The following is a 26,622-nucleotide window of genomic DNA, read 5'->3' on the forward strand; positions in this document are numbered from 1 at the left end:
ATAACACGCGCTCTGCTGTTTTCCCTCTTTCCCTCTTTTATTTTATTTTTTTTTTTTAGTGGCTGAGGGTCCCTTCTGGCTCCGCTGCGGTGGGAGGAGGGAAAAGGGCTGGGTGCTGGAGGTTTGGGAGGGCTGGGAGGGGGGGAGCTGCTTGGCTGGAAATATTAAGCAAAACAACAGCAAAGGAAACACGCCTGGGGAGGGTGGGCGGGGAGGGGGAAGATGTGTTTGGCTATTTTTTTGCATTAAAAGGAAAAATCGAACCATGCTTCAACGGTTTGTTCGTGGGTAGGCGAAAGGCGGAGGCCCGGAGGCAGCCGTTGAGGGGTGGTCGCGGCTGCTGCGCCCCCCTCCCCCCAGCCCCGGCGGGGAAGCGTTTCAGCGGCCGTGGAGCGGGGCCGGGTGTTGGGGAAGAGCAGCGGGAGCCGGGCCCCGTGGATTTTGGAGCGGGGATGCACTCCCCCCCGCGCCCAGCAGCCTCCCCTCCAGCCTGCCCTTTGAGTGGGGGAGGTCGGGGACCTTTTGGGGACCGGGAGCGGCCCCCTCCCCTGCGCCCCTCTCTTGGCCAAACGTTCTGGGTCGGCCCCTCGGGCGTTTTTGCTGGAAAAACGCAGCTGGGCAGCGGGGGCGCCTGGCCCTTTAAGAGCGGGGCCCACCGCATACCCCCGCCCGGCCGAGGGGGGGCGCTGTTCCCGCCGCTCTCTCCGCCGGCCCGGCATGCACTGCGCGCCCCCCTCCCCTCCCACCTTCCCCCCCCCCACCCGCCATTGTGCCTGGGAGCGCGGCGCGCGCGCGGTGCCGCGTGACGGCCAGGGGAGCGCGTGCTGGGCGCGAGGCGGCGCGGGCCCGGACCATAGACGCGGGCCGGAAGGAGAGGCGCGGGGCGGGCGGGGGGCGGGGTGGTGGCTAGAGCGTCGCCCCAGCCAGGCACCCGCCGCGGGCCCCTCGCAGGCCGCCAAGCAGCCGCGCCGCGCCCGCGCCCCGGACAAAGCCGCCGCCGCTGCCCCGCCCCGCCAGCAGCCCCCGCCGCGGAGCCATGTCGGCCAGCAGCCTCCTGGAGCAGGTAAGAAGCCCCGCCGCCACCGCCCGGCCTTCCCCCTCCACCGTTTGCCGGCTCCGCTAGGCGAGGCCGCGGCTTGGGGCCTAGCGGCGGGGACGCGGGCTGGGCCGGGCGGGCCGGGGCCCTCCCTCCCCTGGCAGGGCCGCGCCTCCATTGTGCTGCGGCGCGGCCGGGCCGGGCCTCGCCGGGCTCCCTGACTCACCGCTCTCCCTCTCTCTCTCCCTTCCCATGCGGCGCCAGAGACCCAAGGGCCAAGGCAACAAAGGTGAGAGCCCAGGGGCGGCGGGGAGGGCTGGGAAATAGGGAGGAGGGGGGAATCCTGTGGGGAAGTCGTGCCTTCGGGGAGCGTGCCCGGGGGGGAGGGATGGGGAGGATCTCTGCCGAAAATTGCCGGGCATGTCCTGAGGTCTGGGTGGCTTTAGGCAGCGGGGTGGCCGGCAGGAAAACAAACCGTGGGCTGTGGACACTGTCATTGGTGCTGGGGCTGGGGAGAGTTTGCGGTTAAAGAGCATTTGTGCGGCAGTGAGGTGTCTTTCCACTCTCTGTCGGGCTAAGTGTGTTACGTTCTAAGCCAGCGAGCAACAGTTGTATCACAAGGTCTGCCTTTAAATGCTTCAAGTTGCTAAATGTTCGAGTTTACCAGCAGAGCTCTTTCTAATGCTCTCCATCTCTTCCTCAGTGCAAAACGGATCTGTGCATCAGAAGGATGGGTTAAATGACGATGACTTTGAACCCTACCTGAGTCCCCAGGCCCGGCCGGTGAGTACCTGCTGACAGACAGGAAGCGCCAAGAGCCCGGTGGCTTCCTGCCGCTCTCGAGCAAAGGCGAATCTGGCGTCTTTGTGTTTACCCATCTCCACTTACTGCATTTTGATGTTTGCCAGCTTCCTTACCGTAATATGCTGTTTTATACGGGCTTTTCTGCAGGCAGAAGACACTGAATGCCGTTAGGTTGTGGTGGGTGAGGTATAAAGGTTTTAGCAACTTTTTGAGGGTGTAAGGACTTCCTACAGTTGGTAACTTCAAGACAGTTACATTGAAAAAAATGAGCTGAACACCATTTCTGCTCTTTCAGTTTTACTGTTGTGACCTTATTTCCTTGCTGGTTTCTGGCTCATTATACTGTACGAGGAGATGCACTATATCATGCTGTGAAATTGCTTCACGCGATGCGGTTACACTCCGAGAGCTTTTGGAGGATACTATCAACATTCTTATCTCTCCACTGACTAAACTGAAAATACGTGTCACGGGGTTTTCTCTGTTTTTCACCAAAAAAACCCACAAGACACACATATGATAAAGGCTGTTAAGACTTTTTGAGAACTTTAGTTAAAAGTTGAGCTGGAGAGCTTGTGATCAGCTCCTGAAAGTCAGACTTCCAGATACTTTTCCTCTTAGTTTTCTATTTAAGATTAGCTCCACTGTTAACTGTTTTTTGTTTGTTTTTCTCAGTGAGCAGTAGGAGAGTGACACATAACAGATGGAGTTCAGCTGATTAGATGTGAGTCTTATAGATAAACATCTGTAGTAGCACCGGAGCAGTTAGTTCATTCTCTTGGCTTCTCTTTCCTCTCCAGTTGTGAGTAGTAAAAATCACAGAATAAGTTGTTCTGGTTTTCCCTTCCTGTTTTTTTTTGATCACTCTTTCTAATCAGTGTATTTTTTTCAGACAAGTTATGCATGTTTTGTTGGAATACAGGAACAGATTTCTCCCTCAGTTAAATTTTCAACAAGTATTTTCCTAGTTTATACTAAAGATATGAGGCTAAATATTCTTTAAGGTCCTGTCAGCTGGTCATAATCTTCAGTATTCAGCCTGTCCATCAAGGTAATTTCCTGCATTCAGCTCCCTAAAAAGTTATAAGCCTAAACTTGACCTGCATAGGGCAAGATTGTGATTAATTTCTTGAGTCTTGAATAAAACTAGCCACTTTCCTAGTAGCCATCATTTAATGGTGTGGTTTTTTTCTAATTAATTAACATCACCAATTTCCAGCTTCCTTCTGAATGTGAAAGTATTTCCTGCAAAGTGTAGTTTAATTTAAGTCTCCTAAAGAGAGGGCAGGTTACTATAATGTTAGAAGCAACGTGATATTTTACCCTATTTTGCATGCTTAGTGAAGAACTTTTGAATATTTAGTTTCTTTTTGCATGTTTCACACTGGTAGAAATACCTTTTAAAAATAAGGAAGCCATTGGAGTGCACCACAGGAGGTGGAGCAAAGCTGTTGCTCCGTAAATTCAGCAGGAGTGAGGTAAAACTGCTCTGTTAACTTTGAATGGAACTTTAGGGTAACTTTATCTCAGTTTCTCGCCATGGTGCGTTGCTTGTCAGTTCTCAGCCATGTGTTAACGCTCGATATAGTAGAAAACAAAACCCCAGGGTTCAGTCTGGAGGGGACCATGGTTCTGCTGAGCCAAGTAGCCAGGCTTGAAAATACGAAGGTATCAAAGTGTGCACCTCTCTTCTGAAGATGGGAGAGGGAGTTAGAGACGCGGCTCAGAACAGGAATTAAATGCAGCCCACCGCTGCAGTGTAACACAAGCAGTTTCTGAAATAGCTTTCTGAGCTCTCCACACAAGAGTGAGGTAACCAAGTTGAAAAGTTTCTTGGCTCTTCATTCAGTCACTGCTGTTTCAGGTGTGGCTGTTTCCAGCTTGTCAGCCTAGTAAATTGGGTTACTGTGTATCTCGGAGCTCAGATACACAGTGCTTCTTCAACAGCTTAAAAAAACAAAAGCTCAACAACAATAGGTAAGCTTAAACCCTCCTTCTAGTCTTGAGGTGATGCGGAATATTGAATTTGAGGAAATAACTGTACAAAAAGCCTTAGTCATCGGGGAGAGCTAAAAGCCGGTGAAGTTTTATTTGCATACTAATCAGTAGCTGTGTCAGTTGTGCGAGTGCAGGGTAGCAGAGCGAGCAAAGCATAGTTCCAGACATTCGGGTAGCGAACAGTAATGGCCCCTCTTAAATAGGCTTTGGTGGTGCTCGCTGTTGTTTAACCCCTCTGCTCCCTCCTTGCTACGTGAGCATAGCTGTGAATACTCTACAGGCTGCATTAAAGCATCTCACAAAGTTGAACATCTAACGGCATGTAAGGAAATATCTTGAGGTAACAAGGGGACAGGTCTTAATCTGACAGTGGTGTGCATCGTGCAGGGAAAAGCTTGCGGAGAGGAAGCTGTTTCTCTGACTGCTGGGCTTGGGTTTTAGGTGCGGGCCAGCGTGTTTATGTTCCATAAAGCTAATTTCCAGGATGGTATATTGTTGCTCGTATAATTGAAGGGATTGTCTTTTGAGGAGACTTTGCTGGTTCAAATTCATAGTTTAAGTTCCTTCATTTGCCTTACAAATCAGTCAGTGTCAGTATTTGTGCTTTTGGACAGATGGAGCCCTAAAAACCGTTCGCTGGTTTGGGTGTAGCAGGACTGAGTTCCTCAATTAGTGAAGCTGTACCCTGGCTAAGAGTTAGTTTTGTTACTAATTTGCTTTTGAGACCCCTTCGCTGGTAAAACAGCAAGGCTAGCGAGAATGCCTCTGAGTTTTCATGCAATCACACCATGAAGTGGCCCGGAAAGTTTTCTGGTGTTTTATACAACTAAAACCTTGTCTCTGAACACATTATACTAAATTCCTGTTAATTTTTGTAAAGGTGGAGCTGGGGTAGCCCCAAACCTGTTGCTTTCCTTTAACTCAGGAGAGGCAAACCTGCCTGGAGGGTGCCAGAGCCATCTTGAGAGCCTCCATAGAGGCTCATTTTAGTACGGCACAAAGTCCTTTGGGAGCTGCACTTGGCACGTGAAAACATGATTCAATGAAAAAATGAAGTAGAGCCTGCTGCGAGCCAAGCTTTTACATGGGAGCTGAACCTGACTTTCATCTCATCTGCGTTGGGTTGGCATGCAAGCGGCTGTTTAGCAGGAGGCTGTCTGCACCTAGGTTCTAATTACTGGATGATAATGTCCGTTAGCGTGGCTTTAACCGCTCCCTGGAGGGGACATTGGTTTGAATGCAAAATGACAGATGTTTTTCATGTGAGCAAACCTTGGTGATGTCTGAGAGTTTCCTAATTGTAAAATAAGGCATTTGTTTTTGTAACCCAAAGGCTACTTGGATGTTAAAAGGCAAACCGAGGCGTGGAGCAGCAGTTTTTTCCTTTCTGAATCTGAAGCCTGCTTTCTTATGCTGCTGCTGTCACCGTGCTATAAAAGGCTCCTGTTGAAACCCTATTGATTACTCTCCATTTCCAGGTATTTTTTAGGATGTGCCTGCAGCACTGGAGCAGTTTGTGTTTTCAGGATGAGGCTTTAAATCCAGGTTCGTTCGCAGGTTCTTGGAATATTTTGAGCTGTGAAACTTGAAATTGGAGGCATAAAGCTGTTTTTATGGGTAGTGAGTTTAAGGAAGGGACTTGTGTGAAAGGTAGTTAGTGATTTTGGCAGTGCAGTCCCACTGGACCTTTTTCCTCCATATTCCTCTTCTCTCTGGATCCTTTCCCCAGACCCTCCCTCAATTGAACAGCAAAATAAAGGCAGATGTGTACATTACCCAGGTGAGAAAAGCCCTCTTTGGTAGAAGCTACAAAAAGTAGAAGATAATATCTGGATGCCAGGTAAGTTACTGTTTTCATAGCCCGAGCAGGAGCTCTGGGGCAGTCCGGTCCCACACCATGCATCGGGAACACGGTGTGCTCCTATCTCAGCACGGGAAGCTTGCTGAGCCTTCGTGTTTAATCTTTCTGGCAATGAAACAGTTTTTAGAGCTCTTCTAACAAAGGAGGTGTTTCAAGGCCAGGCCTGTTTGTCTGCCCAGCCCGAAGGTAGGGAGAGGTGGGGCACGGGAAGTCTAAGATGGCTTTTATTCCTGGTCCCTTGAAATGTATTCAGCTCATTCTAACTATTCAGTACCTGTTTTTTGGGCTTTTTGTTTTTCAGAATAATGCATACACTGCAATGTCTGACTCCTACTTACCGAACTACTACAGTCCTTCCATTGGATTCTCCTACTCCTTGGGTGAAGCTGCCTGGTCAACAGGGGGTGACCCACCCATGCCCTACCTAACCTCTTACGGACAGCTGAGCAACGGGGAGCCGCACTTTCTCCCAGACGCGATGTTCGGGCAGCCAGGGGCCCTTGGCAGCACTCCATTTCTCGGGCAGCACGGCTTTAACTTCTTTCCAAGTGGGATTGACTTTTCGGCTTGGGGGAATAACAGTTCTCAGGGACAATCTACTCAAAGCTCTGGCTATAGTAGCAATTATGCCTACGCCCCTAGCTCGCTGGGCGGAGCGATGATTGACGGGCAATCTGCCTTTGCTAATGAGACTCTGAACAAGGCTCCTGGCATGAACACCATCGACCAAGGGATGGCCGCTCTCAAGCTGGGCAGCACAGATGTTGCAAGCAGCGTCCCAAAAGTTGTCGGTTCGGCTGTCGGCAGCGGATCCATTACCAATAATATTGTGGCATCTAACAGTTTGCCTCCAGCTACTATCGCTCCTCCAAAGCCGACCTCGTGGGCTGACATCGCTAGCAAACCCGCTAAGCAGCAGCCCAAGCTGAAGACCAAGAATGGCATTGCAGGTTCAAGTCTTCCGCCACCTCCAATAAAACATAACATGGATATTGGAACTTGGGATAACAAAGGGCCTGTGGCAAAAGCCCCATCGCAGGCTTTAGTTCAGAATATTGGACAGCAGCCAGCCCAGGTGTCCCCTCAGCCCGTAGGTCAGCAGATCAATAACAGCACACCGGTGGCACAGGCTTCAAGTGGGCAGCAGCCCCAGCCACTGCCGCAGCCAGCCCAGCTGCCTGTGCCACAGCCAGCGGCTCAGCCCACCCGCTGGGTTGCCCCTCGTAATCGTGGCAACGGGTTTGGTCAAAATGGGGTGGACGGTAATGGAGTGGGACAGTCTCAGGCCAGTTCTGGTTCTGCTCCTTCGGAGCCGCACCCGGTCTTGGAGAAGTTGAGATCCATCAACAACTACAACCCCAAGGATTTTGATTGGAACCCAAAACACGGTCGGGTTTTCATCATTAAGAGTTACTCTGAGGACGATATCCACCGTTCCATTAAATACAACATCTGGTGCAGTACAGAGCACGGCAACAAGAGACTGGACGCAGCTTATCGCTCCATGAACGGGAAGGGCCCCGTTTACTTACTGTTCAGTGTCAACGGTAGCGGTCACTTCTGCGGAGTAGCAGAAATGAAATCTGCTGTGGACTATAATACGTGTGCGGGTGTGTGGTCCCAGGACAAGTGGAAGGGACGTTTTGATGTCAGGTGGATTTTTGTGAAGGACGTTCCCAACAGCCAGCTGCGGCACATCCGCCTAGAGAACAACGAGAATAAACCAGTGACCAACTCCAGGGACACTCAGGAGGTGCCTCTGGAAAAGGCTAAGCAGGTGTTGAAAATCATTGCCACCTACAAGCACACCACCTCCATCTTCGATGACTTCTCACACTATGAGAAACGCCAAGAGGAGGAGGAAAACGTTAAAAAGGTAATGTGTTTGTCTGTCTCAGCGAAGTCCTGTGGGGCCGGAGATGGAGGACGGCTGCCTTGCACTGGACTAGATCCAGGGCCTCAGGGCTTGTGAGCAAGCTTAGTGGGCATCGGGCTGCTTTTTAGCCAGCTGTGGGCTGGCACGTGGAACCCGCTGCCCAGTGGCAGCCTCTGTTTGGGGTGGAAATGGGTGGCAGCACCCCGGCAGAGCGGTGTGAGGAGGCTTGCCCAGGCCCTGCCTGCAATCAACGGCCCTTTGGTGGCTCTGAATCTCAGCCTTCTGTATTCTCAACAAAATTTATTCCTGTGCTGTTGTCAGCTCCTGAACCGGAGCAGTATAAAGCAGGAGATGAGTTGGGGGATTTGGGTAGTTGTTAGAAAACAGAGCTGGCTCTTTGAATGGCCGCCTGATCTGCCCCCTACCCAAAGTGGGGTCAGCATGACAGATGTTTCCCACTGCTTGTAAAACCTTCAGGAACCGGAGCTCCTGTCCCTCCCCAGGCAATCTATTCCTACACTTAATTATCCTTCCTGTTCGAAGGCTTTATCTAATGCCCAACCTAAATCTCCCTTGCTACAATTTAAGCCCATGACTACTTGTCCTCTCTCCGCTGGATGCGGAGCGGGTCGTGCCATTCCTCTTGGCAGCGAGCTCTGCTGTGTGTGAAGCCCTGCTGTCGCCTGCGTGGGCACTGCCCAGCAGCATGGCACGTGAGCTGTGCTTGCCACCTGCCTGCAGCTGCCCTGGCTCGCCGCTCGGGTCCGTCAGCTCGAAGCCTGCTGTCATCGTTGATTCATTAACAGGAGGATTGCTAATTGAGAATTCTGCTCAAAAATCAGTGGCCAGTGGGCCTTGAGTCTTACTTGGGTACAGCTGTGTTAGTCACCTGTGGCTGACCTTGCCCACAATAGGGGTCTTGCTTGTGTTTGATCAAAACAGTAATTACAAATTAGCACAGCTTTCTGGGAGTTCGCCAAGTTTTCTGACAGTCCCTTTAGTTTCAGCAATAGGGAATTTTTCCACCCAGCAGTTGAAGAACTGAGTTGGGAGCTGCAGCTGCTCACCGTGGTGGTGAATGCAGGTTTTCATTTTTTAAATCTATTTTACTTGGAGCATTGTCTGTATAAATAGCATCACCCATACGCAAAGGTGGTCACGTTTTGCAACTGGTACCCTAACACTTGAAGAAAATCTGTAAGGGAGGAATACACTGCAAGACGTGGAGGTGTAAACTTCATTCTTGTGAGAACCTGAATATTTTATGTGATTTCACATCCTAAAATTGTTCCACTTGGTACCCAGCTGTACTGAAGTGATGATTTCTCTTTTACTAACTGAGGTTTTGACTGCAATCAGAAATCTAGTCTGTGCAGGACATCATAGGAAGTGGAACTTTCTGTATTGTCCAGATCTGACTTCCGGGAGCAACAGTTTGCAGTGCGAGAGGGACACACCTTGGTGCAGTGGGAGAATGCAAGGCAGGGAAGGAATGTTTTCAGAGGGCAGGTGGGCATTGGGTGGATGAGGAGAGTTAATATTGGGTAAATGGGAGCAGGTAGCAGGCGGAAGGAAGAGCAGCAGAGCAGAGAAGGCTCGTGGAAGGGTGGGCAGACTGATGGTCTCTCCTGCTGGAAGGCTGCTGTGTTTGCAAGTTGTTTGTAATGGCTGAAAATGGATAAAGTATTAAAAATATGGGTTAGCAATTTTCTTAAAACTGTAAACCACCTTTACTTTTCAGTTGCATTTTGAAGTCTCCTCCGCTGCTTTCTTCAATTTTTATGGGATGTGCCAGTGCCTGAGGGGCAGAGGCAGAAGCTCATGGATGTTCAGTGTGCCCGCTCCTCCTTTCTAAGTGATGTTTGAGTTGATTCCGTGTGGCACTCCAGTGCAGAAGCGGTTGATTAGGAAAACATTTCTTCTTTGAAAGGAAACTTAGTCATATGTCTCTGGAATTTACAGGCACGGAGGGAGTCTTGCAGCTATACAGTTGCTGTTTGTTTTTTACCATTGACTCACTCTTTGTTGCATGCTCAGGGCCCCTGCCCTGTAACATCCGGCACAGAGGAAGTGACTTGGTCTTTCTTTCAGCAAGTTTGACCTCCTCGATTGCTCGCTGACGCAGCCTTGAAGATGGTTGAGGTTTCTGTAACTGTTCTTTCACGGTTTCTTTGAGAAGCAGTCATTTTCCCTCAAGGAGAGGTTTTTTTCTCCTGAAGTCAATGCTGATGGTTACTCTGGGACTGTGGGTGGCAAAGTAACCCAAGGCTTGCTATGTCTGCCTTAAAGCATCTCAGGTAATGACCTGGATTAAAAAAATATATCGGAAACGAGAGCTGCGGCACTGGAAAGAAATGCCGCTCTGGCAGCCGTCGGTGGTGCAGCTCCCTGCCTGCACTCTGCCCAGCTGCTTTTGTGTCAGGAATTCCTGTTGCTACCAGCTCTTTGTCTCTGCCACCAGTCTTTGGATGACTGGGATGTGTTCTGCATTCCTGTTCCTTGAAGCTTAAATGTATCAAGGTTTGACTTGTTTTGAACTCGTAGCAAGCTGCAGATTGTTTCACTTGGCTTCCAGCTCACCTAAAGCTTTGTCTGATTTGCAGTTTGGTTCCTGCTTCTTCCCGGAGCAGATGGACAAGCTCTTGTGAAAGTCTGGGAACTCTTGAGTATTCTTTTCTACTTCTCACTGGTAGAGTCATTTCTTTGGAATCCCCTAAAATAGTTCCAAGAAATCCTATGAAAAGTGCTTTGCTTGGTGTTTGTGCTGTTCACATTGGCCGGTAAACAGTTCAGCAGTGAACACTGAAATCATGCTCTTGCTTGTCCTTTTCTGTTGCCTGTGCTCATCTTGTCCTCAGAGGCTGCTCTGCATTTCTTTTGAGTGCCTTGCTTTGCTCTACTAATCCATTTTTTTTAAAAAGCTTTGGAAGTTCTCCTGACCCAAAGTGATTAATCTGGCTCTCAGTACGATCCTACCTGAAGCAATTCAGGACTTCTTGAAACCCATAACAGCTGCTTTTGTGGCAGAGCATGTCACAGACTTCTTCTGTATAAGGACTATTTTATCTTTTTTTTTAAAAAAAAACAAAACAACCAACAAGTCCCTAGCCTGTAGTAATACACTTGTATTTCTAGGAATGTTGCAGTGACCTCAGTGTAAAGATCTTAGATAGCAATCTGCTTGCATGTGAAAGGGTCACAGCTCGTGCTTTCTGGAAAAGTGATGAATGCCAACTTAAAGGAAGTTCATTTTGATATTTTTCTCCCTTTGCCTTGCTGAGCGTTGGAGGACTTGGCTACCTGCAGGTTCTAGGGATTTTAGGAAGGATTTTCCATGAAAACCAGTCCTGTCCTGTCCCCTCCTGGACCAGAGTGCTCAGTTTTCGGTCAGGTTTGCAGTGGGTAAGAGACGTGTTGGGGCTTTGGTGGGCGCTGAGTCAGGACGAGCTGCGTAGGATGGGGTGGTTTCTCGTGGGGTGTTTTGTGCTGAGGTATACCAGCCTTGAAACAGAAAGGTGTGATTTGCCAGACTGGAGCTGTTATTTCCAGAAATGCGCTGCTTTGTGTCTCAGCTGCACTGCCTGCTGGTTAAAGGAGTGTTAATAGTGTCCCTGCTCATATGTTTGCCCAGGAAGCAGAAGCCATCCTGCTCATTTTAGCACTTCGGTACTGGCTGTTTGACATAAGGAGTGCCGTGTTCTTATGATATCTTTAAGCCAGCACTACAAAGCACTTTGGGTGTTCTCGCATATGTTTGGTTGTGTTCTAGCTTTGTTTAAAGGCAGGAGAAAATCGGAGGCAAAGGCTTAGCTGTTGCCCTAATCCTTGTTTTCTTCTGTAAGACAGGGAACTTTGTTTCCTCCTCTGTAAAACGGGAGCAGCTGGGAGCCGTTTCACTGCAAGTGAAGTGGAAGTTGGGTGGTGGAAGAGCGTAGCCCTGCCTCTCGCTGTTAATGTCTTGTTAGCAGTCTTTAAAATAATGTTTTAATAGAACATTTTATTAATATTATACATAATGTTACAAAAGATGATGTTTAAAGTCGACTTGTTGCAGTTGATTGAAGGAGCTGTTGAGATGCACTGTGTAAAATTGTTTTTTGGGAACTGGTAATGGGACTCAGCAGTTCTTCTCTAGTTACTGGGCCAGACGCAGTGCAGGCCGTGCGCAGTGAGGAGGCTTTGCACCTCTCAGAGGTACGGCCTTGAACAGGGGGAGTTTGTTTCACATCCTGTTCTTGTGGAATTATTCCCAAGAGACTTGTTGCACAGTTGGTGTGGGGCAGAGCTTCATGCCCCCTCCTATCCTGATGTCTTCTCCTTGGCTGGGAGATTTCAGCTCCAAGTTGCAGAGTACCCTGAACTGATCCTCCTTATAAATATGTTAATTGCATGTATTATCAACATACTGATGACTTCAAGTCAACATCTTAAATTTGGAAGAACAAAGTCCCTTTTTTTTTTTTTTTTTTTTTTTCCCAGCAGTTGAGCTGAAATTGCATGTGTGTGGCTGGCAAATTCTGTAGAAACAGTGCGAAGGGTTTGGGTTTTGTTGTTTTTTTTTCCCCAAGAGTTCTGGGTAACTTACTGACACTGAGGTTAATAGCTACTGACACAGGCGTTGTGTTTCGGGTTATTTTATTAACACCTACTTCTCCAGAAAAAGTAACTTTCCTTAGAAGTATTTGCCAGCTATTTTGTTGAGTGAAAGCACCGGGACACGGTTTTGTTCAGTCCCCTGGATTTTCTGTCTGGCGCAGAAGTGCAACAGGTCACGAGACGCTGCTGAAAGCTGATTAGGATCCCAAGAAAACTGTTGAAGTACATCGATAGTGAGCCTTGTACATATGCAGTACATCCAGAATAGCTTCATGCGCAGTGTTCCTCACTTGTTATTAACAAAAATGTAGTTCTGTAACACTCCGGTGTCTGAAAGAAGTCGCTTTCTTTCTGTCTCCTGCAAAGTGTTATGTGACAGGTACTCATTTAGGGAGCTTCTTGTTCTGTACTGTGCGATCGTTTTTGCCGTAGTTGTTAGAGCCCTCTCGTTTTCCTGGGTATTCTTGTTAGTACAATTACTGCCAGGTACAATCTTACAGCTTGGTGATTTTATAAACCAGTTCCTTAGTGGTGCGAAACCTGGACGCTCACCAGCTAGAGCAGCACCACGCTGCTTTTCCTGTAGCAAAGTGACCCGGAGAACTCTCCATTAACGAGGATTGTCATTATCCAAGCTGATGACCGGGATAGAGAGTTGATTGTCACTCCTTCCAGTGACTGGCTGCCCAGTGTGAGGATTTTAATTGTCTGTAAGTCATGTAATAGTGCATTTGAGCAGTTAATAAAGCATTTGGACGTTATAAGTCGTTCTTCAGCAAGAACTTGGAAATGAAGACAGCATTTCTGGTTCCATATCGTTAGAATTTTGTTTCAGTAAAAGGATAATGCTGAGCTTTTTTTGTGTGTGGTTAACTGCAGAGCTATTTCTTGTAATGTAATACTAATTTAGAAGACTTCGATAAAATCTACCTAAAACTGTCTTTTGCTTCTAATCCTAGGGAGAAAAGAAACCACGCTGTTTTAGTTTCCTTCCCTGTGTGCATCGGTACACATGGGGAAGGTTCTGCTCTCTCAGTTCTGTTGTTTGTAATTCGATGCCATCTCCTGTAAAATAACTTCAGAGTATTTCCCATCATCATCTGCAAATCTTTAAGAAATCATGAAGTCCTGATCATCGATCTTTTGGCTGTTGCAAGCCAGCCTGGTTTGGGGTTCAGCCGATTCAGATGCCATTTTCTTGGTATTTTTAAAGTGGAAAAAAAAAAATAATTTAAATACAAAACTGTCCAGTGAATACTGCTATGTGTTCCCTTTTGAGTGGCAAAAAGATGCGGCTACATATAGCGGGCTACGAGAGTATTGGCTCTTTTACTTGAGCTTGTGAATTCAGCTCTTCGTGGTTGACAGAGGTAAGCAAATAGATCTCCTCTTGTCCTTCCATAATACAGAATATCGTCTGGGTTTCTTGTAGGATGAAGTGTTTCTTCTGCCTTGTTCAAGATGCAGGTGGTATTTTAGCCTCAAACTGCAGTAGGTCGGACCATAAGTCTGTGCAGTCTAGTGTTACCTCCCTTGTGGCTGTGAGATCCGCTGATCTGATGGACACGTAGACGTTACTCAAGCATCCTTGCTCTCTTTTTCCAAGTAAAAAGCTCTATGTGCAGCTAACAGTAACATGGTCGAGCGAAAATGCCTGTAAGGACAGTGGAAACACATGTTTATCCATTGCTGAAGGTTTTCTTTACCTTTAACAACTTGTGACTCAGGAATTTCTTTGACCCGGAAGATACATCTTTATGTTCAAGAGCTCATGATTTCTTTTCATGTCCAAGGTGTTGATGCATTCGTTGAGCATCCTCAAGATCCTGCGGCAGCACGTTCTTTAGCTTAATTATGTGTTGTATCAAGAAACACATCCTTTTGGTTTGCTTTGAGCCTGCCTCGTGTGATGCTCCCTAGTTCTTGTGTGGGAAGAGCTGGTGAGCAGTTGATTTCAGTGTCTCCTCTGCACCTGCTGTGCTTTTGCAGTTGTCTCTCTTCCAAGCTTGAGAGCTAGAGCGCAGTGGCTCTGTAGATGGAAACCCTTCTGTCCTTTGTTCATTTCTGTTGCTCTTCTCTGACCCTGTTCTAGTTCTGCGTGCCTGTAGAGATGGAGAGGAACAGAGCTCCACATGACTTGGGACAGAGGTGCAGCTTGGGTTTGTATAAAGCCATCTTCTCTTCTGACTGCAGTTTATTTTTCTTGGTGGTAGGCATTTTCCTGGAGCTATGGATTGTAACCCTGAGCTTGTGTTCCCAGTTGTTAATGGTCAGTTTGGAGTTGTCACGTTGGAGTTAGGTCAGTGCTTTTTCCCACGTGTGTCATTTGATTTACCTAAACCAGACAGACCAAATTCACTGCAATGTTCAACTGCTTTTTCTCACAAAGTACTCCATTTCTTCACAGTCAGCTGCTATTTTTGTTACCCTGAACAGCTTAGTGTCATCAGTAAACTTTGTCACTTATTTCCCTGCTCCTTGCAGGGGGGTCGGACCAGATGACCTTTAAAGGTCCCTTCCAACGCAAACCGTTCTATGATTATTCACTCCCTTCCCTGGATCTCTTATGGATCTACAGTTTCCAGTGAAGCTCCACAGGTTTTTTCCACACAAGATCATTCAGTCCTTGGAATTATGCTTGCATGATGTAACAGGGGACAGCACAAAGGTGCCGTTAACCCTGCAGCAGTGAAGGCTTTGAAACATTACAGTGAGAGCCCTTCCTTTTCTAAGGAATCATATGGCACTCATTTTCCAGCGCTTATACTTAAGGTATGAGCGTCAATTTAAGGTAAGCAAAGTCATGAAACACATTTCATGTGAACCCAAATGAGAAGGAACCCTGGTCTGTTTGGAGAAAAAAAAAAAACAAAAACAAAACACTGTATCTGGTGTAGGTCAAAACACTGGCACAATGCTCAGAGTGAACCTCTGGTAAATGCTCAATTAATTATTTCCATTACTTCTGTCCATGCTAGTCACTTTCTTCCCTGCTTTGTGAGGATTTTGGTGTGGACAGGTAGGTTAAAGCCAAGCGCCCTACTTTGTAGTGAGGAGATTGAGCTGCCCAAGTGGGAAGTGTTGGCAGGAAGAAACATGGCAAACTCCTCTCTTGTAGTGACAGGGAAGAATAAAGACTCCTTGATTTAAGACAATAATAATTTTTTTCCTTCCTAATGCCTTGAAAGGACGTGTGTTGGTATCTTGCTTGAGCTCTGAAGCCAGCAAGTCCAGTTCCAGTCACTAGCAGGAGCCCGGCTGCCCTCACATGGAATGCCACTGGGAGTCCCAGGCTGCTCTGCATTGCTCTTTGCTCTAAATATTCATATATGTTCTTAGCTTTTTTGCTTTTTTTTTTTTCCCTGCAAGAGTTTTGCCCTGTGGGACCAAGCTCTCCATGGGAGGGTAACGATAAATGCTGATGGGAGTGGGGCTGCCTTATTCATGCCATCAAATACCGTGTTTCAGCAAGAGGAGATTCATTCTTTGCAATGGGTTGCATCACTTTTAAAGGTGCCTTGAAAGATGCTGGGGATCAGCAGCGTGCCTGCTGGTGTCTGACAGCTAGGGACCTCCTTGCTTGTATAAAACCCGCAGCAGGGGGAAAGTCCTGGCGCTCTGTGTCCTCCTTACCCAGCATCTTGCTTTCCTAGGTGAGGCAGACTAGGCTGAGCTTTTCTCTGTAACTCCGGTGGCTTTCTAAGGCTGACAGCAGGAAAAACTCATGTTTGGTTTACAAATCAGGACTCATGGCTGTTTGTGGAGCAGATGAGCATAAGAAAGTGGTGCATCGTCCATCATCTGTGCTGACTGTGACCAGCCTGAAGCTGATCCTGCTGGGAAGGCTGCGCTGGGCATGTCTGAGGCAACGGGCTGCTTTAACTCCTGGTTTCTGAGACAAGTCAGACATTTGCCTCAGAGACACGGGCATGTGGAAATCCTGCTGCTAGGATTGCATACAGTGCACGATGGGCAGCAGTGTTGGGAGGAGAATTCAAACAGCAAGATGCCACATCGTTGAGCAGGCATCGTGGGCTGAGTCGGGCTGTTGAGCAAGGTGTCTGATGAGCCAGAGTTGCATGTGTGCATCTTCCGGCCAGTATTTAATGGCTGGGTGTCTCGGCCCTTTGGGGAATGCTACTGGTAGCACAGACCAAACTCTTATGAAGTGATCTCTTGCTGTTCCTTTGTGGGCACATACTAGGAGAGTGATGCCTTGTTTGTAGGACCTTCTCAGTTTGAGACTGCTTCCTGGCCTGCCTGATGTCTTCAGGCTGCTACACTGTGCTCCAGGTCAGATGGGACCAAATAAACCACAGTTTGTGTGCTGCACAGCTGGGAGCCATGCTCCTGGTTCTTCTCCAGGTCCTTCCTTTCGTTACAGTCTTCTTTTCCCCACCTGCAGTGTGGCAATAACATCCTTACCCTTGCTGGAGGAGTGTTGAGGATCAACCTTGGTTGTTAATCAAGGTAGGAGCCTCTGAACAAATGCGTAGCGTTATCACCTATTGTCATCGTATCTCTACAAACTCTTGAGCCTTCTGTTGTTGTTGGCTCCCCGCAGTGTGACTAGATAACATCATCTCTCATGAGCCTTCTCCACTAGCTCGTTCTGTTGCTGTTACCAGGGCCTGGTTTGTGACATTGCTGCAGCACCCTGGGGACAGCGATGACCTGACTGAAGTGGCTTAAGCAGGATGATTACAGCGGGCTGCTGCTTACACACACTTGCCTTGTCTGAGCTCGGTGCCTCTAAACAGCGCCGGCCCAGAAGCACGCTCGCAATGATGTGCCAACACTTAATTTGAGCAACGGCGTGTGTCTTTCTAGCCATCGGTGTATTGCTTTGCGCTTCAGCCATTTCAGTGCTGCTGTGCTCCTGCCCCTCCGCTTGCTGAGGGATTTGATACCTGGGATGAGAGTCTGAGCTGGTGTCTCTCTTCCTCCTCCCGCATGGATCAATAAGACACAGCCCAGATCTGATCAAAGTGCAGCCGCAGAGAGCAAAACACTTTCTGATGGAATCTCTTTGCCCCCCAGGGACTCAATGCCAGAGCAAAGCCCAGCGTGTGCATGCAGATGCCGCTCTGCCTTCCGGGCTGTCCCATGGCTGGGTGGGCTGTGGGTTACACCATCCTGTAACCCGTGATTTCGGAGGAGGATGAGCCAGGAAGGCCAAACGTTTGCAACACTGCTGACCTTTGCTGTGTGTTCTGTAGATCTGTTTGCTGCTTTGCTGTGACTTGGACGCTCGCTTATTACTCCACAACACTCCGAGGACCAAGAAGCGTTCATGGGATCTGCAGTTGGGCTGGTAGATCAGTGTGAAAGTTCTTCAGGCCCTGGTTATTCCTTTTTGCAGGAGGAGACGCAAGAGAGAGGCTGTGAATCTCCTGGAGAAGAGCAAGAGCAGCAATATTGAAATGAGCAGAGAGCTGTTCCTTCCCTGGCAGCAGTGCCCTCGGCAGCGCCTGCTCGGCCAGGCCCTTGGCTGGCTGCTTCGGTGTCTCCCGGGCGGGAGGCTTGGCTGTGCCTAAAGCCCTGCTCTTTGCGGAGGGCAAGGAAGGACAGCTCGAGGTAGGTGTTGAAGTCAGCCCCTCGAGAGCCTTCAGCAGGTGCAGTTAGGTGTCATCCTGCGTTTTTCTGTGGCAAGCTCCTCACGCTGTTTGGAGTGCTGATGGAGGACAGCAGTAGTTCTACACCGGTATTTCGAGGTTGAATAGCAGGAGATTTTAAACAGAAGAGTGGATTGAGAAAAACTGGGCTATAATCCACCTTAAAATGAAGATGTTCACTTCAGGCATGTCTCTGGTCCCCTCTCTTGCTTGGGAACACGGGGATATCTGCTCTAGCCTCTTTGGAAGATGGTACCTTCTGTTCTGGCACACTGGGATTTTGAGGGGGAATTTTACACCAAGCCTGGCTCCTGTTTCCTGCTCCCTGTCACCCATGCACAGCCTCACCTCCACGGCGGGGAGCAGAAGTGGCTAATCTGGGGTCCATCTGGTTAGCTAATGGGGCGACGCGCTCAGCAGGACCCTCAGCCACTGGCTGCAGCCGGCCCAGGATGCTCGCCCTGGCAGCCGGCGGAGAGTGGGATGATTCAGCCTAGCAGCTGGCTTATCCCGCATCTGCGTTTGTGAAGACGGAGGCATTAGCTCAGGCAGTCGTAGTTTCTTCCGGAAGGAAGGCGTTGTGTTACCATCTGTTTAACATAACGCGCTGGCTGCCGAGCCAGCCAGCAGAGAAGGAACGGGGCTTGGCACCTTCCTTTTGATTTGTGGCTTTCCCTGCAGCGCTTGTTTTACTTCGTGTTCAGGACTGGCATTGCTTCCCAGCATGGTGGCTTTATTTTGCTGTTGTGCAGTGGTGGTTTTTTAGCAGCGAGTAGCACCTGTAACAGATTTGGGCAAACTTACTGGAGAAGAGGAGAATTAAGTCGACTTCTGTGGGGCAAATACTCTTGAAGAGAATGTCTGCCTTTGCCTCATCCCTCTCCCCAGCAGGCAATCTCTGCTTGGTCTCACACAGGGCTTGCTTCGTCCAGCTTGTGCAGAGGAGTGGAGCTGAAGCCTCCTTGGGTCACCCTGTGCGTGTGGCTGAGCGGCTGCCAAAGCCTGCGGTGTTGTTTGGAGCTGGATGCAAGGCCTCCCTTTTTGGGAAGGTTTCTAAGAGTAGATGGCCATACATGCTGTTATATCTCCATGGATTTAGCGGTGGTGGCAGAGGATGTTATTTCTTCGAGCAACCTGCATGCTTCTGGCAGAGGTTGTGCACTCCCCGTGCCCGCGAGCTGCTGTGGTGGAAGGGAAAGTGCCTCTGATCAGCGGGTTAACGTGGGGCAGGAGGAAGCGGGCAGAGCAGCAGACTTGCAGAGAACCATCCTGAGCTGAAACAACCAGATTTGAGTTCGTCAGAGCCCTGACAGGCTGATTCTCGCTCAGTTACCACAAGGGAGAACCTACAGCGGGCACCTTCTGCAGATGTTGCTTCGCAGCGGAGGCGGCATGGACTTGGCATCTCTTGGTGGTGACGAGCTCGCTCTGCCACTGAGCGCAGGAGCCAGAGCCAAAACGCAGTGCTCTTCCCGCGGGAGACTGCAGGGATTTGCCTGTGCTTGGAGAAGGGGCAGGGAGGAGCATCAGCCAAGAGCCCTTTAGCTGTTGACAGGTTTTATTTTCGAGCTGGTGTTGTATGATCTGGAAACAGCACTTAGAACGTGGCTGGGCAGCATCTCTTAACCCTTTGGGATAGTCCAGACCCACTTCCGTGCGATGCTGTGGGGTTTTGTTTGGGTTTAACAGAGATGAGACTGCGGCACGTAGCGCTCAGCGCAGGAGGGAGTACAGCAGCCCTTGGTGCCTGGGTGTATTTGGTGCCGTGCGGCCTGTTCAGCTCGGTGCAAATGTTTGCACGTTCCTTCAGTGCTGGGGGAGAGAGGTGGGTGAACACCGAGGGGGCGGGAGCAGTCAGTGGGTGACCCTTGTGAACCTGTTGGTTTTCGAGTGAGATGCCATCAGTAGGTTTCAGAGTTATCGGTGGTGTTCTGCTGGTGGCTGTGGGCTATCTCAGTCCCTGCAGACTGAGGCAGACGTCAGTACTCCCTGCGTTTGAGCTGCAGTCTTCTCGGGTGCCCACACGGGAGTTCAGGCGAAGCTGCAAGGGCTGTGCAGCACCCGCAGTGCCCGGGGGGTGCTCCGGCAGCAGCTGGGCGCAGGCAGAGCTCTGCTGTGAGCCCCGGCGTTCGTTCCTCGCTTCCTTTTCCTTCTTCCCAATGCAGGGGCTCTGCCTGATCCGCGCAGCGCTCCCGAGTCCTGCTCCCAAAGCTGCTTAAGCCTTCTCCAGCCAGAGCTCCGCTTTGCCCTGGCGCTGTTTTCCAGCCTGGTGGTGGCTGAGGTGTCTTTTTTCCATCCTTTTTCACCAATTCTTCCTCAGTTTGTCCTTCTTGGTGGTAGGTTTGTTTTTGTTGTTTTGTTTTGGGGTTTTTTGTTCCTTTTTATGCTGTTGGACTTTTAGCATGGAGGGCGCCCATAACTGCTGAAGGATGCTGCCGTGAGCAAGAGGAGAGGGCGGGGAGCAAAGCTGCAGTAGCACCATCCCTTGTGAAGGGGAACGTGAGGAGCTGGCAGGCGCAAGCAGTGCCGTACGCCGTCACTGCACCTCCCTTGCAAACAGAAATACTTTTCCAGGGACTTCGCTCACGTGGGACAGGTCTCCATCGCAGATCCGCATGTTGAAACACTGATGTGTGAAAGCGGTGAATAAAATTGCTCTCTGCTAACGTTGTCGTCTTTTCTTTTGCAGGAACGCCAAGGCCGTGTCAAGTAAAAGGCCCTTCCTCCCCCAGAGACTGCAGCAAAGATTGCATCCCAGCCATCTTTCAGAGAGAGAAAGAAAGAGCAAAAAATATCCCGGAGAGAATTAGGACATTTTTTTCTTAATTTCATTGACTTCAAAAAGACTCTTACAAATTTGCAGTTTAAAAAAAAAAAAGTATTGGAATTTCACAAGACATAGGACTTAAAAAAACAAAAACAACAAAAAAAATCCCTTCTAGGTAGAGTGTAGGTAAAAACTGTCCCCTTTTGGCTTTTGTTGTGATTTCAGAGCATTCGCTTTGTTTTTTGTCTTTTTACTATGTTTTTTTTTTTATTTTTAAAGTCCGTAAGTGGCATATGCCTTTTTTTTTTTCTGTAATTTTTAAACCCCGCCGCTTCCCTTCCTTCCATCCCCTCGCGCCTCCTTCCCCTGGTTTTGACATTTGCACTTGGAACACCGAGTTGTAACATCCACCGCAGAACGTGGAGTAATTTTTTTTTATTATTATTATTTTCTTCTTGTCCCCTCCCTGGCCTGGAAGAGGAGGAATTCTACGAGGAAGTTGGGGTTTTGGCCTAAGAAGAATTGAACAGAAATTGTCCACGAGGTTGTGTCTTAAAGGTGGTTCATTTTTCTCTGACCCTTGGTTACTCAAAAGTCAAGTACTAGGAGTCCTAAGAAATGTTCTGTTCTTGTGCATTATACAGATTTACAGATTAAGTCTGGATTAATTTGGTTTGAAAGCTGAGAACAGTGGTAAAAACTTGTTTTGTTTACAGGAAAATGAATTTTGGACAAAAAAAAAGAAATATTGTAAAATGTGTAGTGAATATGTTTCTTCTGTTTCTTGTTAAGCCAATGAGGAATGGGCGTTGCCTTTCTTTTCACCATTAATCACTTCTCAGTAATAAATGTGAGATCCTGTTAAGCATCACTGTTGTCTGCTGCTCCCTTTTCAGCGCTGCGACGGCGTAGCGAGGGCACGCACCTCCCGTTTCCCCCCTGCACAGCAACTCGGGGCTTCGCTGTGGTGTTAATACCTTAAAATAATGAGTGATGGTGAGGTTTCGCCTTGCTGTGACGTGCGGCTCTGTCCTGGTGCGGTTCTGGGGCTCCTTCCCAGCACCTTGGGGTTGCTTTCGCTCCTTGACTTGGGAAGATGGCCGGCGGCATGGGCTGCCTGCGGAGGGGCAGTGCCCAGCTGGCCTCGCTGTTCAGGATTCATTCCCGTTTCCTGGGTGAATTGGTGATTATCCGCTCCTTCCAGGCGTGTGTGAAAGGCAGGCACCCGCACGCATCCCAGATGACTTCTCCTGGGAAAACTGCTCGAGGTAAAGAATGGAGAAATCCTTTCTTGTTTTGGCAGCTCAGAGGGAATAGGAGAGCCACAAACAAATCTACTGCCTGAGCCAGTAACGGTGCTTTAATTGTCAATACTTAATGGGTCATTGTCAAGGAAAATTGCGCTATATTGAAAATATCTTAATTATTAAATCACAGCTGGGAAACATCTGGAGGCAGCCAGCTGCCAGCTCTGCTCTTCTCACCTTGGGCAGAAGATGAGCCTGGTGAGCCTCGCTTTCCCGTTGCTCTCATGGGCACTCACACACCCTGTATGCACCCACCCAAAGTGTGCTTTTTTTTTTTTTTTTTTTTTTTAACTAATTCTTGCTTCTGAAAAGCAAACAAGTAAAACCTAGCTCCAAAGAGCCCTGTCCGTGTCAGGTAAGGACCCGGGCTGCTTTCTGGGGGGCGCAGGTTGGTGTTTTTGCAGGTGTCAAAAGCCCTTGTGTGGCCATTTGCATTTTATTGGGATTTTACTTGTTTTCTCCGGAAGAATTCCTCTTCTCTCAGTTCTTTGATGGCTTTGGCCTCTCTTTGCCTCTGAGCTGGCCAAAAACCCAAATTCTTTGTTGGTGTCCTCACGCATTTTCAGAGGGAGCATAAAACCTGTGTTGTTTGCAAAGCTGGAGGAAATAAGGACGGAAAGCTTGACTTGATTAATTTGGGCCTTTAATCAGTTTGGCTTTTGAGAGAATCTTAATTGTGAGTAACAAAAAAAGCCAGAGAGAGGTTTTTCACGCTGCACCTGGTAGGTGTTTGCATGCTTGGTTTTGCTGTTGGTCAGACCCAGCTTGTTCCCCCTTTTGGTCTTCAAGAGAGAACCCAAGAGAGACAGGAGAGGAAGAGGATGATGCCGTTTGAAAACCACAATACTTCAGATCCAGGTGTGGTACCTGCAATTATCTTTATGTAAGAAAAAAAAAAAAAACCTTTATTCACAGGTCATATTCTTTTTTTTTTTTTTTCCTTCCCCCCCCCCCATCTTTTACAGCAAAGCAGGTGCATTGCTGGGATGTTGCATTCCTGATGCCTGTGTTCCCTGCAGAATTTATCCCACAGCACCTTCAACTGTGGCATCACTTCCATGGAAACCAGCTGGAGCAGGGCGGGAGTCGGGTGTGCCCAGGGACCTGAAATAGCCCCGTTTCATGCCAAATTGGAGAGGGGAGAGAAAAATGTGTAGTTTTGGACATCGCTGCTGGCTGTGCTCCTCCTAGGAGACCTGTCGGGCTTCTGGAGGAGAACAGAAGGGATAACACCCAAACTGGGCCCAAAGTTAAATGGTAGGAGGGTGGTTTTGTTTGTTTGGTTTTTTTAAGAGGAAGAGGCCTAGTGAATGCCCTGGAGGGTAGGAATAGTCATGGGAAAAGGGGGTCGCTGGGCTGTGGGGGAAAAAGTGGATGTTTGATGTGTGGATTTGAGGTAGCTGCTTCTGCTGGCCTTCCCGAGGACACTCGGAGGCAGGACTAGCAGGGAACCATTTCAGTCTGGTCTAAACTGGGACGAAAAGGGGAACTTACCAGTACAGCTGAGGAGGCTTCCGTTGTTGCCAGACTTCAGGATATGGGCAAAAAAATCCCCATAATCGTAACTGGATGCCGTCTCCTGGTGAGCGTGGCACAGGTAAGAGCAAAAAGGTAATTACCACTGCCAAAAAAAAAAAAAAAATTAAAAAGATAAAATATTTACACAGTTCCCTGGGCTGTTTTTTCCCTGCTCCCTCACAGAGGGAGGGAGGTGAATTCCCCCTGGGAACGGGTTGGGATGCTTCAGGCTGAGGTGGGGGCTGTGCTCACCTGCTCCCACCAAAAGAAAAACCCCTTTGCCGCTGCAGTTTCTGAAGTTGTATAAACCTGGGCTTGGCCTTCTCGCAGGGGACTGACTGGGGGTTCGCGAACACCCCGACCCTGTGGAAGGAAACGCAGCTCCGCGGAACCCTGGCGGCAGCAGAATTGGGTAGGTGGGTTTGGAGCAGCAGTTTTCTGTGCTGTGGCTGAGCACCCAGTGCTGCTTTTGCTGTCAGCATCGTCCACTCTGGTTTATTTGCTTGGAAAAAGGAAATTCCCAGTATTTGCTGGGAGAAGGAAAATTCTCAGATCTCCCCATTATGACTGACAAAAAAAAAAAAAAAAAAAAAGCTGGAAAACTTGAGGCCTCAAGGCTGCAAATGCAAAAGGCAAAAGCAAAAAGCCCTGCACCGGGTGCAAGCGGCAGCCGGGGAGGATGCAGCGGTGGGCGGGTCACGATCGCGGGTGGGAGCAGGGCCGGGGATCGCCGCGGGAGGGCTCCCGTGCTCCGCTGCTTGCTGTCCTGCACCGCCCTGCGTGGGTGCGCACGCTTGGGCAGAGCTCTGCACCCCCTTGCGCGGCTGCGCACCACTCCTGCGCGGCTGCGCGCTGCTCTGCACCACTCTGCACGGCTGTGCACCGCCAGCGGGTCTGGGGACGGTTCCTCACGCGGTGCGTGGATGGGGGGTGTCCTCATGGACACCCCGAGGCGGCGGTGGGTTCAGATGCCCTGCAATCCTCGAGCATCTCTGGGTGGAGACCAGGAGCTGGGACCCCCCCTCAGCCTTGGGGTGCTGGGTGCTACCCAGGACCAGCGCAGCTGTGGGGGCCCAGAGCCCAACTCGTGGGGGGGGCATGGGAGGGCTGGATCTGTCCTGGGGTGACCTTGGGCACCGCGGCCTGCAGGTGCGTTAACGATTGACCGGACACGCGGGGACTCTGCCCGTGTCCCACAGGATCACCCCTCCACCCCGCTGCCCCAGGACCCCTGGCCACCCCTAGCTGGGGTTCGTTGCCCTGGCCCCATCCTGACCTCGGGACATGGGGAAGATCCAAGAGTTGAGCACCCTGTCCTTGTGTCCCTGCGTCTCAGTGACAAAGTGGGACGTCCCCTCCCGTGCCCCCCACGCTCACCCTGCTCCTGCGGCCAGGCTTGGCCTCCTGCACCCTTCTCCCTCCCAGCGCTCCCAATGTCCCTCCCAGCTCCCTTCCCAAGTCCGCTGGGGCAGCAGGGCTCGGCGGGACGTCCCATCTCTGAGGGGGCCATGTTGGCTGCTAGGGTGCTCCCCAAACCCGCCGAGGCTCTGCCAGGCAGGGCCCCGACAGTGCCAGTGGCAAGTAACCAGCACGGGCTGGGTGTGGCAGGGGGGTCCCTGTGGACAGGGATGGGGGGGCAGCCTGCTGAGCCCCCCCAGCACCCTTGTGTGGTTTTGGGGGGCTGCTCTGAGGGTGTCGGTGCTGGGGGGTGGCCCTGTCCCCAGAGCAAGGTGGCAGGGAAAGGTCCAGGGCAGGGTGGTGGTGGGACCCCTTTGCTGGGGGGTTTTGATCCTAGTGCCCCCCCCACCTTCACCATCACCTGGAGGTGTCTGGGGGTGCTGAAGGGGCTGGGCTCCTCTGTACCCCCCAGGAATGCTGTAACCCCCCGGGTTGCTCCTGGGGACCATCCTTGCAGGGAATTTGGGGGGGACACACAGAGGGTCTGGAGGTGAGGAGCATGGAGGGTGTTTGTACTCCACAAGTGTCATGAGTGGCTGGGTCTCAGCTTCCCTTTGCTTGTGGGGGATGGTGTCTGGGTGGCCGGTGCCAGCCCTGGTATTGATGTCTGTGAACTCCCCATGGATGCTCTGTGCTGGCATGGGGGACTGGTACATGGGGGGAGCGCAGCCTGGAGTAGGGAGTGACTCCCCTCGATCCCTGCACTGCAGCCCCTGCCCACGAGCAGCATCTCTCCTCCTCCGGGGCGCCAGGTGAGGCAGTGGGATCCCTGTGCGCACCCACATCTCCCGTGGGTTGAGGATGGGAGGGGGCACATGTTTGCCATGGCAACCGATGGGCTTGCTAGGAGATGGGAGCCAGCGGGGGGGGTGCCTGGTTTTGGTGGGGGGAGAGGGTAGAAATGGCTGCAGTTTGGGCCAGGCTGGGGGTCCTGACCCCATGTCCCCCCCCTCCACCACAGGTACCCACGCCGACAACGAGAAGCCCATGCTCCCGCCGTTCCCAGCGGCAATGCAGATGGTGATTTTCGGTGAGTGGTTCCCCCGTGCCAGGGAAGGGGGGCTTCACCCCCAGGACGCCCCCAGCCCACCCCACCCCTGAATGAGGTCAACCTGTCCCTCTCCACAGGCATGGGGTGCTTCTGGGGAGCAGAGTGGCTCTTCTGGAAGATTCTGGGGGTCTTCTCCACCCAGTTGGGCTACACAGGAGGCTTCACCCCCAACCCCACCTACGACGTGCGCACAGGTACCGAGGGGCTGCGACAGGGACTCCCCCCCCCCGCCATCCCAGGGCGGTGGGAGGTTGGGGGCAGGAGGCAGTGGTGAGGGTGCGCTGCAGGGCTGGCCATGGTGGCAGGGCTGACGGGGCACGCTGAGGTGGTGAGGGTCATCTTCAACCCCCAGCGGATCAGCTACGAGGGGCTTCTCAAAGTCTTCTGGGAGAACCACAACCCCACGCAAGGTAGGGACGAGTCACCAGGGCCTGGGCGGTGGCCATGGGACCCACTGCAGCCCTGGGGCAGCCCCACAACCCTGGTCTGGGAGGGGCTTAACCCCAAAATGGCCTCAACACGGGGGTCCTGGGCATCTCCATCCCTTGGTGCTGCAAGTGGGGGGCTCGCAGAGCCGACCCTTTTAGCAGAACCTCCCCCCCATGCCTCAGTTTCCCCATCCCACCCTCCATGGGTGAAGGTGGGGCCAGGGGGTGCCCTATAACCCCCTCCTGGGTGCTGCCCCCCGCACCCCAGGCATGCAGCAGCAGGAGGACGTGGGCACCCAGTACGGCC

General features: G+C 50.6%; 1 protein-coding gene and 1 long non-coding RNA gene across 3 annotated transcripts; one reads left to right on the forward strand and one right to left on the reverse strand.

Moving 5' to 3' along the window:
* Positions 1-849: 849 nt before the first annotated feature.
* Positions 850-21,424, forward strand: YTHDF2 (YTH N6-methyladenosine RNA binding protein F2). 2 transcript variants are annotated; one of them, XR_015260923.1, is made up of 6 exons: positions 850-1,063; positions 1,301-1,325; positions 1,740-1,819; positions 6,001-7,575; positions 17,534-17,748; positions 20,476-21,424. XR_015260923.1 is itself a non-coding variant. In XM_086765061.1 (5 exons), the coding sequence occupies exons 1-5, from the start codon at positions 1,037-1,039 to the stop codon at positions 20,497-20,499; spliced, it is 1,731 nt and encodes a 576-aa protein (XP_086621187.1). In that variant the 5' UTR covers positions 858-1,036; the 3' UTR covers positions 20,500-21,424. The 2 variants fall into 2 exon arrangements, 1 of the variants encoding a protein (XP_086621187.1); XM_086765061.1 differs by lacking the exon at positions 17,534-17,748 and having other exon boundaries at positions 858-1,063.
* Positions 21,425-22,657: 1,233 nt separating this feature from the next.
* Positions 22,658-23,920, reverse strand: LOC147598125 (uncharacterized). The gene is made up of 3 exons (XR_015260904.1): positions 23,631-23,920; positions 23,355-23,481; positions 22,658-22,737 (listed from the first exon to the last, which is right to left on the reverse strand). It is a non-coding gene; the product is annotated as an uncharacterized LOC147598125 (long non-coding RNA).
* Between the last annotated feature and the right edge of the window lie 2,702 nt (positions 23,921-26,622).

Source organism: Chlamydotis macqueenii, chromosome 22, assembly GCF_036417535.1.
Source record: "Chlamydotis macqueenii isolate bChlMac1 chromosome 22, bChlMac1.mat, whole genome shotgun sequence".
In the NCBI taxonomy this organism is placed as follows: domain Eukaryota; kingdom Metazoa; phylum Chordata; class Aves; order Otidiformes; family Otididae; genus Chlamydotis; species Chlamydotis macqueenii.

Bases quoted from the DNA above. Each gene is read 5' to 3' on its own strand.
- YTHDF2 (XM_086765061.1), top strand. From the start codon at position 1,037: ATGTCGGCCAGCAGCCTCCTGGAGCAG. The intron at 1,326-1,739 runs GTGAGAGCCCAG...TCTCTTCCTCAG, and splicing joins CAAGGGCCAAGGCAACAAAG to TGCAAAACGGATCTGTGCAT. The intron at 1,820-6,000 runs GTGAGTACCTGC...TTTGTTTTTCAG, and splicing joins TGAGTCCCCAGGCCCGGCCG to AATAATGCATACACTGCAAT.